The 18,849-nt window shown below is 37.0% G+C and overlaps 1 protein-coding gene across 3 annotated transcripts; it reads right to left on the reverse strand.

The window, feature by feature from the left end:
• Positions 1-651: 651 nt before the first annotated feature.
• srfa (serum response factor a) lies at positions 652-18,799 on the reverse strand. Of its 3 annotated transcripts, none has more exons than XM_079889899.1 (8): positions 17,785-18,558; positions 15,500-15,766; positions 9,701-9,965; positions 7,546-7,746; positions 6,371-6,472; positions 6,090-6,281; positions 5,849-5,925; positions 652-3,540 (listed from the first exon to the last, which is right to left on the reverse strand). In XM_079889899.1, the coding sequence occupies exons 1-8, from the start codon at positions 18,232-18,234 to the stop codon at positions 3,451-3,453; spliced, it is 1,644 nt and encodes a 547-aa protein (XP_079746025.1). In that variant the 5' UTR covers positions 18,235-18,558; the 3' UTR covers positions 652-3,450. The 3 variants fall into 3 exon arrangements, 2 of the variants coding, with proteins under 2 accessions (XP_079746025.1, XP_079746026.1); XR_013823086.1 differs by lacking the exon at positions 7,546-7,746 and having other exon boundaries at positions 655-1,911; positions 3,269-3,540; positions 17,785-18,554; XM_079889900.1 differs by lacking the exon at positions 7,546-7,746 and having other exon boundaries at positions 17,785-18,799.
• Between the last annotated feature and the right edge of the window lie 50 nt (positions 18,800-18,849).

An 18,849-nucleotide genomic window follows, 5' to 3' on the forward strand; every position in this document is an offset into this window, starting at 1 on the left:
GATTTCATGGTGACTTTAATGAACATTCAGCCTCAGAGGACCTCGAGTAAAGAAGGACCCGAAACCTAAATAAGGTTTTTTGAAACCATCATGAAACTGTGACGTGAATGAAAGCCACAATCACAAAGTTCTGCATACTCACCTCTGAGAGTATATTAATAACTTATGATGGAAATATACTAAATTTTACATTTCTAACCCACTTTAGTGTAAAAAAATGTGTTCGCATACAAATGCTAACCGTAGTCAAGTGCATTTTGGGATACAGAATTCAAATTCTGCTTAATATATTTAGCGTTAAAGTCGCATACTCCTTACAATATACTTACTGCAGAAATAACAAGATGCTATTCGCTGCGTTGCCAAGGTTTAAATATATTTTATGGCTTTTTTATCATTTTATTTTGCTGTCGTTTACAAGTGTTATTGTTGTGGTTGATATTATGTGCTTTAATATTATGCTTATTTTTCTGTATGTTCCCATTTTCTGCAATTATATATATATATATATATATATATATATATATATATATATATATATATATATATATATATATATATATAATATGGCTGCATCAGACAGACGTGAAAGAAGTTGATGAAAACATAACACTATTTTAAAATCCACGATCCAGTGTCAAGCTTTTGTAAAATTATTCTCAAATCTTTCTTTTATTACAAAAGAAAGCGCTATACATAATTACAGCATTTCTTTTACAACAAGTATGCTTTAGTGGTTAAAATAGAGTTCACTTTCACCTTTTGTACTGTCAACTTAAATTTTAATCAAATTAATAAATTTTACTCATCATGTAATACAAAAACAAACCAACAAACAACCTAATAAACCAAACCTAATTCTTCAGAAAATGGCACTGTAGAAGATAATCAACAGAATAAAGCAAACGTTTCATCCACAACTGGTTACGTTTCGCTAAAGGAAAGGGGGAAAAAAGAAACAAGATGCCCGTGCTTCACATTTAAACTAATATATACAGTCCACTGAATATATCCAGGGTGCAGAAACATTTTAATTTCATACGCAGCCATACGAGCTACTTAAAGTAGGAAATCAGATTATGTACAATGAGGGCCATATACAGGTGGTACATTCAACACTTTCCTCTAGTGTTCACACAATTTCACAAGATAACAGCCGATAAAAACACCATCAAACACCCAGGTCATATTTCACTCAAAAAAAAAAATTAAATAAAAGTACTTTGCATACAGTAAAAAAAAAAAAAAAAAAAATATTATTGTGAAAATGTCATGATAAGTGTACTTTTCCAAAATATGATTATTACCAAGTGCAATATATATAAAAATAATAATAATTAAAAGCTGTTCAACAAATACTCAGACAATGCCTAAACACATTATAATTTAACATCTCACTGATTTATTATGTCGTTGCATCAGAAATGAGCAAAAATGTGGTTAATCGTCATGGAAATGTCAAAAAATGTGTTTTTCTTCCCTTCTGGTTGTGAAGTGAAATATGACCTGGCAAGTTCTTGAAGAGATTCACTCAAAAACATCATAATGGAAATCAACAACTCAAGAAATGTTCCCCCTGGATTTAAAACGCGTTAATACTGAATAAAACAAACACTTTTGTTCTGGCCGCTTTATAAATCCCACACGCTTTTCCTCCCATTCTTTCTTCAGTTTACACTGGTCAAAAAAACAAAATCACACACAACAACAGTCAACATGTGCTCGGGTCCACAAACCGAAAATCCACGGAGAGAAGAGAAACCGTCAGTCCTGAAACTCTCGGTATTGCCGTGGTCCACTTAAATCCGTTAAGCAGTGCGAGAAAACAAGGCTTTTTACGCTCCACGCTCGCAGTGTGTGTGGAAGAAGAGACCCGTGGACGCCCGCCAATGCCAATGCCGCTTTAAAAATCTGCAGAGAAAGACCAGACGCATATACAAGCAGACATCGTCGAGATATACAGCCCTTTGGACGTTTCAAGAAACCAAATCAAATATTTGGAAGAAGAAAAAAAAATAAACAATTAAGAGTATGGTGATAAAAAAAAAAAAAAATCACATACAATATTAATATGTGGGTGCACGTATAAACAGTTAAACTACATTGTATTTAATTTAAGCAAATTCAGTGAAAATAACAGTTGTTTTGAACAAAACTTGTACCTAATAGCAGATCCATCACATATTTTATTATTTGGGTGAACTAAATAAGCCGTGAAGCAGCGCGAGTGCGTCTATTCCCCTGTGATTCTGCAGCACCAGCGTTTACGGTACGTTGTCATGCAGAGCAAACGTGAGTCAGTGTTTTTCTGTTACAGCATCATCAACAAGTGGCTAAAGCTTGAGTTTGCCTGAAGCCTTGAAGCAGAAAAGTGGACGTCTGACAGCTAGACTCGTCCAGCCATCCACAGGTACAGTATCGTTTGGCACAGCATCACAACAAGCCATCTTTACTACTGATCATGTGTAGATCCAAATTATAGCAGCATATTCAAATAATCGGATCGGTCTGAGACATCGTAAAACTGCTAATTGAGGAACAAAGGCCATTCAGGATGTGATGAGGGCGGAAAATTATATTTGTTTTAGACATGATGTTTAAGAAATGGTGTACTACAGTGGTATTCAAACTGTAGACAGTGAGTGTCGATGGCAGTGCAAGAGTGTCCAGCATTGTTTTCAAGGCAAGTTTACTCATTATTTCACCCTCATGTCTTTCCAAACCTGCCGATTCATGATGCTTATAATCATTTAGGCTGTTTAGCTCAAACTAAATTTGACAAAGAAAATTGCCAGTCACCATTTAATTAAATGGAGAGAAGGTCTGACACGGCAAAATAAGTGTTAAAAAGGTTTGAAATGACATGAAGTTTGGAAAAAGATTTGGTGAAGCATTCCTTAATGACGCACGAACAGCCATTAAACCCACACCGAACTTCCTTCACAACAAAAACTCTTTTTTTTTTTTTTTTTTAGCTCAAAAGATCTTAAAAGCGATCTTAAAAATGAATGATAAATCAGATCAGATGAGGCGTTCCCAAAAGAAAGAAAGATTCAACTGAAGATACTTCAACTGTGGTACCGCGAACAGGCTTGAATCTTTACTGAAAGTGAACATGATCGTGTCCCACTGTCCGACATCAGAGTCTTTCGGCAAAAAGGTGAACACCCAGCAGTGATAGTGCAGACGTCTCTATGAAATACTGACGTGAAGTTGCGTGTCGGTGTATAAATGTGAACCAAAAATGATCTGTTATCTCACTACCTACCAAAATGAGTCCATGAGGAGACGCAATCCTCCTTCAAACGTCCTGTTACACCTCAGTACTCCTGTATGTATGGGTTTATGAACCCCACGGCACGCAGCAAGGCAGTAATAAATACAATGGCAGTCTGATTGCATGGCATGAGTGATCCCTGGAATATCAGTGAGTGAACAGTCACACTGGCCTCAGTCTCCTTTGGGATTGTCCATGTTAACCACCCGCAGCTCCGTGAGCGTGGCGCCGCTGCTACCCGTGGGCTGCTGGTTTATCAACATCTGGAACAGCAGAGACACAACTGTGAGAGGAGCCCAATGACGGCATGGTCTTACGCATCTTCATCATAAGATATATGAATAACACTTTCCTGGCTGTCAATCATACTATTATCTACAACTGTGCTTCAGTGTTTACAGTGGTTACAGTGTTTTGAGAAAAGTCAAAACAAAATTGTTTTGAAAAAAATAATGTTTCATGTTATGAGAATGCCAAAACATTACAAGAATAATGGTGCAATGTTTGGAAAATAAAGGCATTTTGTTACAAGAATTAAAGTGTTTTGAGAACAATCTTGTAACATTACAGGAACAAAGGCATTATGTTACGAGAATAAAGACGTAACATTACAAAAATAAAGGCATGTTATGGGAATAAAATCATAACACAATATGCACAATAATAATGGCATTGTGTTACAAGAATAAAAGCGTAACATTACGAGAATAAAGGCATAATGTTGCGAAAATATAAAAATGTAACAAGAATAAAGACATAATGTTACGGGAATAAAGGTATAATGTTACGGGAATAAAGGCATAATGTTACGAGAATAAAGGCATAATGTTACGGGAATAAAGGCATAATGTTATGAGAATAAAGGCATAATGTTACGAGAATAAAGGCATAATGTTACGAGAATAAAGGCATAACGTTACGGGAATAAAGCCATAATGTTACGAGAATAAAGGCATAATGTTACGGGAATAAAGGCATAATGTTATGAGAATAAAGGCATAATGTTACGAGAATAAAGGCATAATGTTACGAGAATAAAGGCATAATGTTACGAGAATAAAGGCATAACGTTACGGGAATAAAGCCATAATGTTACGAGAATAAAGGCATAATGTTACGGGAATAAAGGCATAATGTTACGGGAATAAAGGCATAATGTTACGAGAATAAAGGCATAATGTTACGAGAATAAAGGCATAATGTTACGGGAATAAAGGCATAATGTTACGAGAATAAAGGCATAATGTTACGGGAATAAAGCCATAATGTTACGAGAATAAAGGCATAATGTTACGGGAATAAAGGCATAATGTTACGAGAATAAAGCCATAATGTTACGGGAATAAAGGCATAATGTTACGGGAATAAAGGCATAATGTTACGGGAATAAAGGCATAATGTTACGGGAATAAAGGCATAATGTTACGAGAATAAAGGCATAATGTTACGGGAATAAAGGCATAATGTTACGGGAATAAAGGCATAATGTTACGGGAATAAAGGCATAATGTTACGGGAATAAAGGCATAATGTTACGAGAATAAAGGCATAATGTTACGGGAATAAAGGTATAATGTTAAGAGAATAAAGGCATAATGTTACGGGAATAAAGGCATAATGTTACGGGAATAAAGGCATAATGTTACGGGAATAAAGGTATAATGTTAAGAGAATAAAGGCATAATGTTACGAGAATGTTACGAGAATAAAGGCATAATGTTACGAGAATAAAGGCATAATGTTACGAGAATAAAGGCATAATGTTACGAGAATAAAGGCATAATGTTACAAGAACAAAAACGTAACATGACAAGAAAAAAGCCATAACATTATAAGATAAAGAATCATAACATTACAAGAACAAAGTCATAAATGCTACGAGAACAAAGGTAAATGGTAAATGGACTGCATTTATATAGCGCTTTCACAGACCTATGGCCACCAAAGCGCTTTACATTGCCTCACATTCACCCATTCACTCACTCATTCATACACCGACGGCGGTGTCAGCCATGCAAGGCGTAATGTTACAAGAAAAAAAATTTAACATGACAAGAATAAAGGCATAATGTTACGAAAATATAAAAATATAACATTACAATAAAGGCATGTTACAAAAACAACATTACAAGAAAAAAATCATAATATTATGAGATAAAAAAATCATAACATTACAAGAAAAAAGTCATAAATTCTATGAGAACAAAGGCATGTTACAAGAAAAAAATTCACAATAAAGGCATTATATTATGAGCAAAAAGGCATTGAGTTACAAGAATAAAACAGTAACTGTCATAACATTATGCCTTTACTCTTGGAATGTAATGTTTTGTTTTCATGTAACAATGAATAAAGGCTTAATATTGTGAAGTATAAACATTGCAAAAAAAAAAAAACTACAATATTACGTGATTCAAGAAAAAAAATCTTATTTTGTATTAGCTAGAATGTTTCAGAGGCTCCTTTGACATACAAAACCCAATAAACGTTTTGATGCAATGCAGTACAAGTAAAATTATACAGCGAACAAAAGTTTCATGTAAAGAAATGCTCACGGGTTTAATATATTACCGAATGAAGCGGAACGGCTGAAACTGGGATCTGTACAGTTCCTGGAGGTCCAGTGAGAAACATCTGAGGAACTGCACCTAAACACCACCAACAAACAACACAAACACAATAAAAACACTTTTTATTAACAGTTAATGGAAGTTTTCCATACTTAGAAGTTTTCCAGATCGATATCTTTTCATTATGCCAATTCCAACGAGACATTAATACACCGATGCGCACATGCATCTGTCCGACTGACCTGAGTCTTGGGCTTGCGTGTGGGACACGTGCATCGCAGTGTGCGACTGTGGGAAGGTATTGAGCACAGTCAGACCCCCGTCGGCTAGGCCAGAGGTGGATGTAGCATACATGAGGTGCGCTCCAGGGTACATCATGTGACCCGCCACTGAAGAAGGCACTGAGGACGTGACTATGGTAGCAGTGTGGCTCACTGTGGGGGTGCAGAAGAGACACAGATGATGTGTGACTGATTGACAGTATGGAGTCAGAGAGCAGTGAGGAGGCTGTTGCAGTGAGTACCGGCGGAGCTGCTGGAGGTCTGGCTGATCTCGGGACTGCTGTCACTGCTTTGAGGACTGGGGTGAACCTGGATGGCCTGCAACTGTTGAGGCATCGCACCACCTGACACACAACAGCAGAAAACACACACACACACGGTGCACTTTTAATACCAGCCATAGTTATATACATGAATGAACTGCACACCCGGCAACTAAAACTATTTAAAATAGAAACAGAAAAAAAAGCAAATATTACATGAAAAATGTAACCTAAAATTGTATATATATATATAAAAATCAATAAATAAATGTAGAAATAGTGCCTCACCGACTGACTGAAATTAAATAAGTTAAGCTGAAGTACTAAAATCATTCAAACTAAAACTTATAAACTACCCAGCAAGCAATTGTGTGTTTAAAAGACATCTAATAGCCGTCCATACACAGCCCAGGCGTCTAGGCTAAAACAAAGCAAAACTTGGGCCGTCATAGACATATAAACCAAAGCCCAAGAATAGACTAGTCATCAATTAGATAACGAAATGCAATGAGTGAAGAAATGAACACAAACACCTTGTATTCACGGTTTACTTTGCTTACATGATGGAATCTCGTACATCTCGCAAGTTATTTTGGCAAAAACGACATTCAAACTCAAGGTTATTTTGACTAGAAGTGGGTCACTCATAGCCGGACTTTATCAGGTCTATAGTAAACCTAGACCCTACGGCTATTGCTTGCTGGGTAACAAGTTATAATATAACCTATATGTAACATAAAAATAAATTAAAGCTAAATAGAAATATTTTAAAAATAAATAAAAAATGACAAGCATATACTAAAATAACACTGACACGCAGTCTCACGTGTCGATAACATGTTGCTTTAAAATGCAGTATTTTAATGGTTTATTGCTAAATTATATGAATGTATATTGGTGATGTACTGTTTGTGAGTAAAATGAAATAAAACAAATGTCACATACGTCAGACTCGTTCCATTTAACTTAATGCTTTGAAGAATCCCTTATTTTTTGCATTAGTTGTGTTACTTGCAATGCCACCACTATAAGAAAATAATTTAAGAAAGCTGTAGCATGCAAATCCAACGCACATTTGCAGCCCCCACAGTGAGTCGAGTTTCCCTCCATACACACACACACACACAGAGAGAGAGAGTCTGAGACACACTGACCTGTAAGCGAGACAGCGGCCGGCAGGCGGAAGAGCGTGGCCTGAGCAGCGGGTTGTGTGTGTGCGGGGACAGCGGAGGAGGAGGAGGTGCTGGTGCTAGTCATGGCGTGGCTGTTTTGCGTCTGTGGACACTGTATGGCCAGAGAGTGTGTCTGCAGCTGACTGAGAGGAATAGTGTGTGTGCCGGGCGGGAGAGAAGCGCCTGCGGGACACACAGCGACACCCTCAGCAAGCCACGCAGAACTCGCACGTTCAAGGCCTAGTCACAGCAAGCATGGGCTCCAATTCACTTCCAAATTCAACACATTTCTTTAATATTTAAAGGTGTTAACGGGAATGTTATGCTGCAAAATGATAACTTGCTAAGGATTAAACATGACAAAGCCCAAAAACGGGGAATTAATCGGCATAACCGCAATTATTTTTTAGTCAATTAATCGTCAACCAAATTTTATAATCGTGACAGGCCTAATCAGAGAACAAACGTCTGGTACGGCGAATGAGTTTGAACAGATTCACAGTGCTGGGTTTATCATCTCGGGATATTAAAATAAGCATATTTCAATAAACCTCTTGATGCTCTCTGAAACGAGCGAGTCAGATCTTGTAATTATCAGTGTATAATCTTAGTCTTTGATGTAAATGTTTGATTTGTGGGTCAATAATGAACAAGAATGTTTACGATCCAAGTTTAAAATTCTTAGTTTAAAATGTAATATTTATATTTATGTTGGTTTCATATGGTTTTATATTATGTTAAAAAAAAGTAATGTGGTGTGACCATCAAGCAAAAGTACAATTTTCCTTGCACTTTTACTGGATGTGTGAGTGCGCACGTATTGATTATTAATTAGATTTTTTTTTTTAAATTCAGCTTTCAGTATTCTTTTTAAATATTACGACACTGTATTGCCTTCAAAACCATCAAACATTAAGCCTTAAAACTTCTTCAAACTTTCTGTTCAGGCTTTCTCAAGTTAACTTCAAAGTTTGTCTTATGATATTTAATACTTTAATATCATTAGGTTTTGAGTCGCCGCACCACATGACATTTTTACAACCGAACTACCCTTGCCTTGTCATAAAAAGGTCAAATTATCTGATATTGTAAGGGTCTATGATATATGTCCATGACACTTTTTCAAGCTGTTTGCACCACATGACTGATTTGGCTAAGGTTTTTATTTTTTTTAAATAGCAATATTTTCCAAGAAAAAAAATAACAAGATTATGCCAACCTACTTAAGGAGGTTTTAAAAGTTTTACTGAAATTTTTAATCTATCTAAAACTTTCATTTTAATTACATAATTTATTTAAATAAATAAAAGCATGCACACACACACAGAGAGATCAAAATAACTTTAAAAACATCAACCCGCTACGCACACCTTGGCAATAGAATCGCCATTGGCTAGTAAATATTGTGGGTTACTTGCCAAACTGATATAATATTTTTTTATTTTTATATATATATATATATATATATATATATATATATATATATATATATATATATATATATTTTATATATATATATATATATATATATATATATATATATATATATATATATATATGCGTCAAACACAGGTGCGCTGAGCTGAATTTGAAATACTAGTACAGATCGCTTGACGGAGAGCGAAACTCTCAAGCGCTCAGTCAGTGTTCAGCGAGTGAAAATATATCTATGCTAAACTTATACTTGGCATCTAACACACACACCGGCGAGTAAAATCTACGAATTTATCAGCCAATGGCTAACGACTGACATTATTTAGTCGCCCAGAGTGAAATTTACTCGCAATGTAGAGGGTTGAACATAGAAACTTCCTGAATTGAATTAATGATTTTTGAATCAATACATCTGGATAAACGTTAATTTCATATAAATTGTCTAAATATGTTACGATTTGTTTGTTGCATCGCTCTTGATGTGAATAGGCCTTTACACAGACGAAACCAGTTGGAAGCAGAATTCAAAGTGAGCAGGCATGCAAGCAAGCCAATAAGATCATGTGCATTAAAACACGACAATGTCATGCAAGCTGATGCAATGCATCATGCAACCCATCTGGAAAGTCATATAAGAGTTAATCTGGACTAATCTGTAAAAGGAAGAAGTAAAACAAAGGCACGACTGAACGCAGGCCCGCACCTGGCATGAGTGTGAATCCTCCGGGCAGCTGCATCACGCCCGCGGGAGAGCTTTTGAGCACGGTGCCGTTCGCACTGGACACGCTCTGAGCGCTCATGGGCCAACAGGTGGTGCCGGACAGCGAGGGGACGCTGCTGTGAGTGTGTGTGTGTGTGTGCATGGCCACCGAGGAGGAGGAGGGAGAGGAAGACGCCGAGGACTGTGTGGTCGTGCTGTTGGTGCCTCCAGGTAAAGTGGCAGAGGTGAACGTGGGCTTCATCATTTCCTGCAACGACAAAGCCAGAAATTAAAAGATTTTAAGGAGCACAAATTTAGAGGTACAATCAATAGTCTTTTTTTTTTTTGTGTGTGTGTGTGTGTCACATTGCAACATAGATATGCTCAAATCGGCATTTATTTGTTTATAAAAATAAGACTGATAGTAGTGCTAAAGGGCATTAGATAACTTCCCTGATAAACTTTTAATATTTAACATTAATACGTTTAATATTTGAAGTTAACTTGACAAGTGGCAAATTTGTGTGTGTGTAATCTGTGTGTGTGTGTATATATATATATATATATATATATACACAAACACACACACACACATTTAAAATCATTAATGCATAACAGATAAATAGTGAATAAATTGGAAAAAGTATGAATCAAACTAACATTTGTAACTATTTGAATGCATTTTACTTAATTATACTGTACATGATGCATTATATAATAAATATACTCAAAATATTCAAAAATATATTATATAATGTTAACAGCATTCTATGAGTGAAGTCTTTGCTCATGGATAATTATGTTTGAGTAATTATCCAAACTGTTTTGTGACAAAAAGCAGAACCATTTATACATTACATAATGTAATAATAACGCCTATTTGTCAAATAACACTTCACAAATGAAAGGTACTTCATCTTTTTGTTATTATCTGGAACGCATTTATTTGAAACTCGATGGACACACACCAAATTATAGGACTATTCATAACTAAATGAATGAGAAGTCTGGGATCACTTTCATAATACAGGGTTCATACAGATCCTGTAAAAAGAAATGCCAGGACTTTTCAAGCACTGCTTTTTTGGTTTTCAAGGACTACAATCCGAGATCTCACTTATCAAACAATATCTTTAGTATTTTTAAAACTCAAATGACAGATATAAGGTATCCAAAATACAACTTGCAACGTATTTAATAATATTGATTAAATACAAAGTTTATAATGGCTATTATTGTTCAACAAATAATAGTTTATATTATAATGTTGCCGTACTTCGTATTATCAGATTTTGCGTGAAATATTGTATTTTTTGTTTTTGTTTTTCGAAAAAATATATTAAGTAAAGCACTTTTTAAGTACCTCTTCATAAATATGGCTGTTTTCAAGGGTTTTCCATGACTTAGCCTAAATGTCAAAAAGTCAAATTCAAGCACCTTGTACGAACCCTGATAATATGAACGAAAACATCTAAAACTTTCTATAAAAAAAAACAAAGATAATCTTTTGTGGTCCACAGAAGAAAGACGACATAATCATAACATTAATGTCATGTCACAGAGTTTTCCTGTGGTGGACCAGGAGTGATTGATCGCAGCAGAGCCTGTCGTGTGATAAAGGCAATTGTGTCACGGCTATCCTGAGAACGGCAGCTGCCTTCGCAGGAAAACAGGTGTCCACACAGCGAGAGAGAGAGAGAGCGCTGCTATTTCAGGCAGCTCTCAACAAAACCCACCGAACGGGGACGACGGATCCGGCAGCCTGTGAGCTGGAAAACATTTTCTCTTCGCCATCAAAAGAAGGGTACAAGAAAATACATCAAACTGAGCTTGACTGAGAGCTAGAGCAGATCTGACCTGCATTTAGACAATCGATAAACCATCAACGTTTTACGATTCTTGATACCAATTTTGATACAACAGCAAAAATGAATATGAAGTAGCCTAAGCGTTGTTAAACATTCAAATAGAATCAAATTGGTACAGGAATATTATCAAGAAGCCTTTTCTATTAAAGGATAACTGTCGCCAAAATGCAACATAGGGTCTTTTTGTTAATCTACCCGAGTCAAACTTTCATTTAAAAGCATAATTAGGATGGAAACGCCACTTTTAAGTTTGACCGTATTTTCATTTTAGGTTAAATGCCTTGTGAATGGGAGTGATTGGGGCACGACTATGATAGCATCAAAAATCACTATTTTTAAAACACTAAGAAGGCTCGACACAACATGAAACTGTGCTCTCAGTGTCACCAGGGGCTCTACACATGAACTCCAGCATTGAGAACAGTGTGTGTGTACACAGAGTTTACTAAAGAGAAAGGTTTTGTACGACTCACTTTATCAGTTCGTGTTTCCGGTGGCTGGAATTTTGTCAGTCAAAAGTAGTCGATCTCCGAATGCAATGTTATGAACTTCATATGAGGAAATGTAATTTCAATGAAAAGCATGATAACTTAGTAAAATTATCCGTGAATTTACATGGAAACAAGCTTTAGGAGCTTTCCATCTTTACTCTCCTCATGTTACGTTGCATTCGGAGTCGTAATTACGACTTGGGAAGTAGGAAATTTGTTAACGTTAGATATTGTTTGGATGTATGGCTATTGATAGCTAGCTAAATCAATGCTAAAAATGCTTTAAGTTTGACAGTAACTGATCAAGTTTAATTCACATTAAACTAGTTATCTTGCTAAAGCGTGCTTATTCTTAAGGTTGGCTGCATTAACGGTTTATTGTTTGGTTTTCTCCCTCTTCACATTATTGTTATAGCCTCTGCCCCCGTTGATCCTGGCATGAGGAGACCATCGAGTGTCAATCCGTTCACACTGGCAAAGAAAAAAGAGGAAAAATGATGGAGGAAAGGCGAGATGAGTGCCACAGGTTTGCTGCCTTCTCCTACAGTGGAGGTGTGCAAGCTGTAAATGGGGTTGTTGTAACTTTACTGGTACGGTTGTTGGCCAGGTGTCTAGGTCATCTCTTAAGTTAGCATAGATAATGTTTTTGACCTTTCATAGTAAGCAACAATGATAAAACAAGGCTATTTTTATGTTTTGTGTTCTGGTGATGTCAACTATAGGGAGATGATAAGGGCCTTAAACCCCAGATATCAGTTTTCAAGCATCATCTACATTTTCTACAGCTGGGGACATTATCAGTCAGAAGCGGGCTTGAACATACTGACTCGAAACGGTTCATTTTGCACTAAAACTAGGCTATTTGAACTTGGTTAAATCTATTTGCACTGTTTTATTGTGCAAGTTACATTTTGTTCCTTTGTGCTTTTTTTGTTCCTTTGTGCATTAGCTCAGGAGATGAGTCTTTTAGTCTGTAAAATAACACAACAAACTGGAAAAATAAAACCAAAGTTTTTTTTTAGACAACCTAACCAAAAAATCCTGCCCAAACTGTGACAAAGGAAATGATCTTGTATATATTTGTGAGCAAAAACCCCTCAAATTATCTGCTAAAAGCATTGATTTTATGTGTAAGGAGGATCCCATTCCCATGACGACTTTTCAAAATGAGCTTGTCATCAGCTCAACAAGTTGAGGACCTGCTTTAAGCAATATTTTAAACAGAGGTTTGGTTTTCTAATTCTGCATGCTCACTCACTACTTGCCCTAAATCAGTAGAGAAAAGGGGGGGATATGTCATCCAAATTTGAAAACAGCTGCAGCTTATGCGGAATGTGATCAGCCATGAGCCAAGAAAGTGTACTGGGAAAACCAGACTATATAAGGACATGTAGACAGCATCTAATCCTTATCAATGAGAGTTGGACATTGTGAATAATAGACGCTGCTATGCAAAGACGTGCTCGGGGTGACGCAAATGTTCTTAAATATGGGCAAAACTGGCATTTGCATGATAAATACTGATAGTAGAAAAGGGGTTTTGGGTGAAAGTTCTTTCAACATTAAAATGAGCTATTGTAGTCTGGAAAAATGAGACCTACCAAGGTCAAGAAACACAGGAATGGGAAAAGGTTTCCACTTAAAGTGAAACTCAAATGATGGACCAAGCTATGGAACTATAAAGGATGATTCGTCTTTAGATCAGTGTTAATTTCGTTAACGAATAATTTTCGTCATTATTTTCATCAACGACATTTTTTCACAGACGAAAACGAGACGATAACTAAATAAAAACTAGTTTTGAATGACAAAAACTATGACGAAAATCTATTGACATTTTCGTCAACGAATAAAAACTAGACGAAAATGTTAGATAGTGACGATTTGGGAAGCGGTCCAGTCTGATGTCCTGCATTTGTGGTAGATGCGCACAATTGTACTGTGACGTGATCTACCCAGCGGCACACGAGTTGGCATGCGCTGCATGTCTCATAAAACGTTAAAACATGTAAACGTCTGGGAGAATGAGTAGAGCAGACATGAAGATCTGAATAAGAGTGACGACGCAAAAAAAGAGCTATATTCGGTACGGTTTTCTGTGCGCACACACCCGACCCGAAGCGTGCAGCCATTCACATAGACACCTATACAGCACGCGAGGACTACAGAATTGAGCTCTCTTTCCTGTCTGAATGGACAAATACACACAAATATTATGTCTAAATGTCCGTTTTGGAGAGTATTCACGTAAATTATGTCGGTTATGTCTTAAAAAGTTGTGAGTGTATCTATGTGCATGTCATTGGACATGAACCGATGTCTTAAAGTGACAGTGAGTAATAAACCTAATGCGGTCTGTGTCCTTAATATTGATCAAGCAACAAAAGAAAAAGAGAAAAGCATTCACTGCTCATTAATAGCTTTAATAAGGATTAATTATATTTAATTCATACAAATAAATATGTCTGCTTGAAAGAACAAAGAATGATGTATGCAAGTAGTTATAAAGAATTCATATATCATTCATTGAAAAAAAAGACTGTGTTCTACTTTAGGAAAAGTGGTTTTATTTCATTTTAAGATATTTTTTAAGTTACAGTAGTTAAATCTGTATCTGTATTGCACGTTCAAACTTTAAAATCATTCATATTAGCAGGTTAATATATGTTTTCTCCGGGAGTATATGGGTTTGGAAATTTTTGAGAAATTCTAAATAAATGCATTTAAATTGAAACCCATTATATTTTAGTCGACTAAGTCTACTGTAGATTTAGTCGACTAAAATCTTATTGTATTTCGTCGACTAAAACTAGACTAAAACTAAAACAATTCAGATGACTAAAATATGACTAAAACTAAATGGCATTTTAGTCAAAAGACTATGACTAAAACTAAATCAAAATTTGCTGTCAAAATTAACACTGCTTTAGATTCGATTTCAGTCAACTAATCCATCAACCAACTAGTCTGAGACTAATCTAGACTAAACTAGATTAATGAGGTCAACTAGAAGGTTTTAGATTTTTTAAACTTCAGATTGGATCTGTTGCGCCACGCATCCCGAATCAAGTTTTCTACCAACTTTCAAAACATCCAGCTATTGTGAATAAACAACAAGTGTCTAGTCTGCGCAGTTTGTTGAGTAGTGCGTCCTGATCATTCTTAAGATGATGCATCAAATGAACACGTTAACTTTTAATACCAACTTTCACGTTTCTACCAACTACTACATTTTCAAGATCTCAAGACCCATTGTGCTCCATCCATTCTTGCCATCGTGAACAGAAAAATGCATCCTAAGTGAACAGCGCTTACATCTAGACTGTGTCTTGTGAACAACAAGTCTAAACAAGTGTAATTTTACAGAACCTACTTTTGACCACCTAGTCGATTAGACAACTCGCTGACTAGTAGACTGAAAATACGTGGTAGAAACTCTGTACCTTTGGCTCTGTGAGACCATCGGCCTCTGAGACCTGGTAGGTGAGATCCGTCTCCTCGAACCCCGTGGCACTCATCCGCTGGTCTGTCGAAGGGTCGGTACGGGGTGGAGAATCAGGGGAGTTGAGGCAGGTCTGGATGAGGGCTTTACCCGTCTCACTGGTGATCATGGGCTGAAGTTTCCGCGTGGCAAATGTGTAGACGTGGCCCGTCTCGCTGGCAACCAAGAGCAAAACTTGCGTCCCCGTTAAGGTGGACAGTTCGTAAGCCTGGAAATTGAGAAGAAAGCAAGATAACAATAAGATCTTCTAATCTAAAGTGACGTTTACTTCACCAGTGGACACTAACTGGGGTAAACTCATGTTTTTTAGCCTCAACTCTGATTGAGTGGACAGCAATGATGATAAACATCACAAATGTTGTGAAGTAAATGCGCCAAATAAATTCAAATGCGCTTGTGTGACACAATTATTTGTGATTCTTGAGGTAAGAAACAACGAAAAGAAGGACGAGAGGTGATGACAGCAGCCCAAGCAAAAGAGATAAAAGAACTGGTAAGAAGGGATTAACTGCAGCTAATAAGTTAGTCACTAGAGAACCTACTGCAGGTTGTCGTTACACTGCAAACTAGGCCGGTTCTCAAGTTATGCAAATGCATTAACAAAGTCTACCGCAGTGGTAACCTGATCAGTCATCTGGCCTATTTCTGCTGAGACAGGAATGAATGACAATTGAGGGGCCAATGACAAATGAGTCAGAACAGATGAGGAAACTAGCTTCAACTGAGACACAGAAGACATCAGAAAGTGATATGATATGATAGTGTGATATAGATATAAACAGTGGTAAACTAGTGTCAGTATAGAGCTATAGAACTAGTACTGGTAAAGTAGAAGGCTATAAATACAGAACTAGCATGTTAACTAGTATTGGCATAGTACTTGTAACAGTATAGTTTAACACCAGTGTTAGTGAACTACATCAACATGGCACTGGTGTCTGTTAGGTACTGGTGTAAGTATAGTGGTTTGGCACTACTAGCCGTACAGTAGTCAACATTTGAAGTGAATCAAAAAAAGTTAATCAAAGTTGACCTGAGACCAGAACGGGTATTGTTAAAAATTCATGTATAACTTTGCTGAAAGGTTTTGATCCACTTCAAGTGTTGACTACTGTAGTATGAGTACAGTACTAACACTAATATAGTGGTATAGGATTAGTAAAGGTATCAGCATAGCTTGAGTATCAGTATAGTTAGTAATGCACAATCAGTAAATGTATATAGTGCTAGTAATGGTACAGTACTAACATCTGTAAATATAGCAACAATAATGGAGCAATAACAACATTAACATGTTGATAAAGTCCTAACAGTTGTACATAACTAGTGTATGGTGTTATAGCACTAAGTAGTATAGTACTAGCATGTTAAGTCGTATTGGTATATTACTTGTTACAGTATAGTCTTACACCAGTGGTATAGTATTACTATGAACACAGTGGTATGGTACTAGTATTCGTGAAGTACTGGTAAAAGTACAGTACTAGTTTACGTATAGTTTTAAGGCACAAGTAATGGTATAATTATAGTTTGAGTTATCGGTATATCGATTCAAAGCTAGTAAAGCTATAATACTAGTATGAGTGGTGGTACTGGAATTGGTAGAGTATTAGCAATAGCAAACTGAATTCAGTTGTTACAGCTCTAATAATGGTGTGGTACTAGTATGGTTCAATAGCTCCATCAAAATACACTATCAATGGTACAAACCTAGTGTGAGTGATATAGAGATAGTATCAGTATAATAGTACATTAATAGTACATGTATGGAAACTTTACTAGTATCAATAAATGGCAAATAAAAAAAAAATATCGGTTCCAGTTTAAGTTTGAGTAATAGTATAGCAGAAGTCACTATCATTATAGTGGATGCTGATAGTATGTTACAATGCTAGAGATAGTACAAGTATTAATACAGAATTAATACATTACAAGGATATAATTAAATAGTATAATGGTACTAGTATCAGTGCTGTGCTGTTATAAGTTGATATAGCACTAGTAGTGATATAGTACTAGCAACAGTAGTACTAGTATTTCTACAGTATTAGAATCAGTATAATGATATTAATACTAGTATTCCTACAGTATTAGAATCAGTATAGTAATATTAATACTAGTAGTGTATCAGTATATTAGTACAGCACCAGTAGTAGTGGTAGTACCAGCATTAGCATAGTGGTTTAGCACTAGTATTGGTGTCGTACATGTTCAGGTTGAACGTACCTTCTTCATAATGCCAGTCTTTCTCTTGCTGAAGGTCGTGTATCTCCTCAGCTTGTTGTCAATAAACTCCATCTTAATTTTAACCCGTCCTCGCGTTTTCTTGCCGGGTTTTGCACCCGCCACCCCGCTAGCAACTCCTCCATACCCCGCCGACAGTGCAGCGATCGCTCCCGAGGATCCCCCGACCTCCATCTCGCTCCTCTCCCGCTTCACTCCTCTCCTGTCCAGCACGGGACTCTCTTCATCATCCCCGGAGTCCGAGTCTCCATCAGAGCCGCTCAGCACTGCCTCGACCGACGGCCTGTCGTCGTATCTGCCCCCATCGGGCAGGTTTATGGAGGAGTTCACCGCCCCTAAAGCCCCAGATGTGCTGCCCACCTGTAGATGGGTCAAGCCTGTGCCGTTACCTGAGCGTCCAGCCCCCCTGGCCTTCCCGTTTCCCCCCAACATCTCCGAAACCCCGACCCGCTAGCAGCACCACTGCAGTCTGCGGTAGATGTAACTTACGTTAACAGTTAGCAGATCTCTTCACTTGATAGCGAACTTAACGTTACCCTGCATATGCTAGGCTAAGAAACATTAGCTCAAATAAGCACACAACTCGGACTAAACGAGAGCTATCCTTAGTTTAATTCCTGTATGAAAGTCGTCTTGTAAACTACAAAAACAAACCTTTCAAAACTAACCCTTTACGACCATCGTACAAAGTTTACAACGTATAGTTTCCGCCTACAGTCCATCAATCAAACCTCAACTGAACTTACGCCACATTTGGAAACGACGAATCGCGACCACGCAATGTACCTCCGCGAACAGAACTAGTTACCAACAGCAACGTCGATATCACGCTTGATATTTCACGTCGAACACGTGAATTACGATATTTTGGTTGTATAGCGATTTTAATGTTTTTTGGGAGAGTGTAAAGGATGATTCCGCGCTTAGTTAGGGAATTTAACTCACGAGGACGTTCACCCAAAGATCTACTTTCCTCCATATAAAGCGAGTCGATGTTTCCTTATATGGTGATGGCTGTCCATGTATGGTGAGTCACAGTGCTGCGCT

This window comes from Squalius cephalus (genome assembly GCF_949319135.1).
Source record: "Squalius cephalus genome assembly, chromosome: 13".
In the NCBI taxonomy this organism is placed as follows: domain Eukaryota; kingdom Metazoa; phylum Chordata; class Actinopteri; order Cypriniformes; family Leuciscidae; genus Squalius; species Squalius cephalus.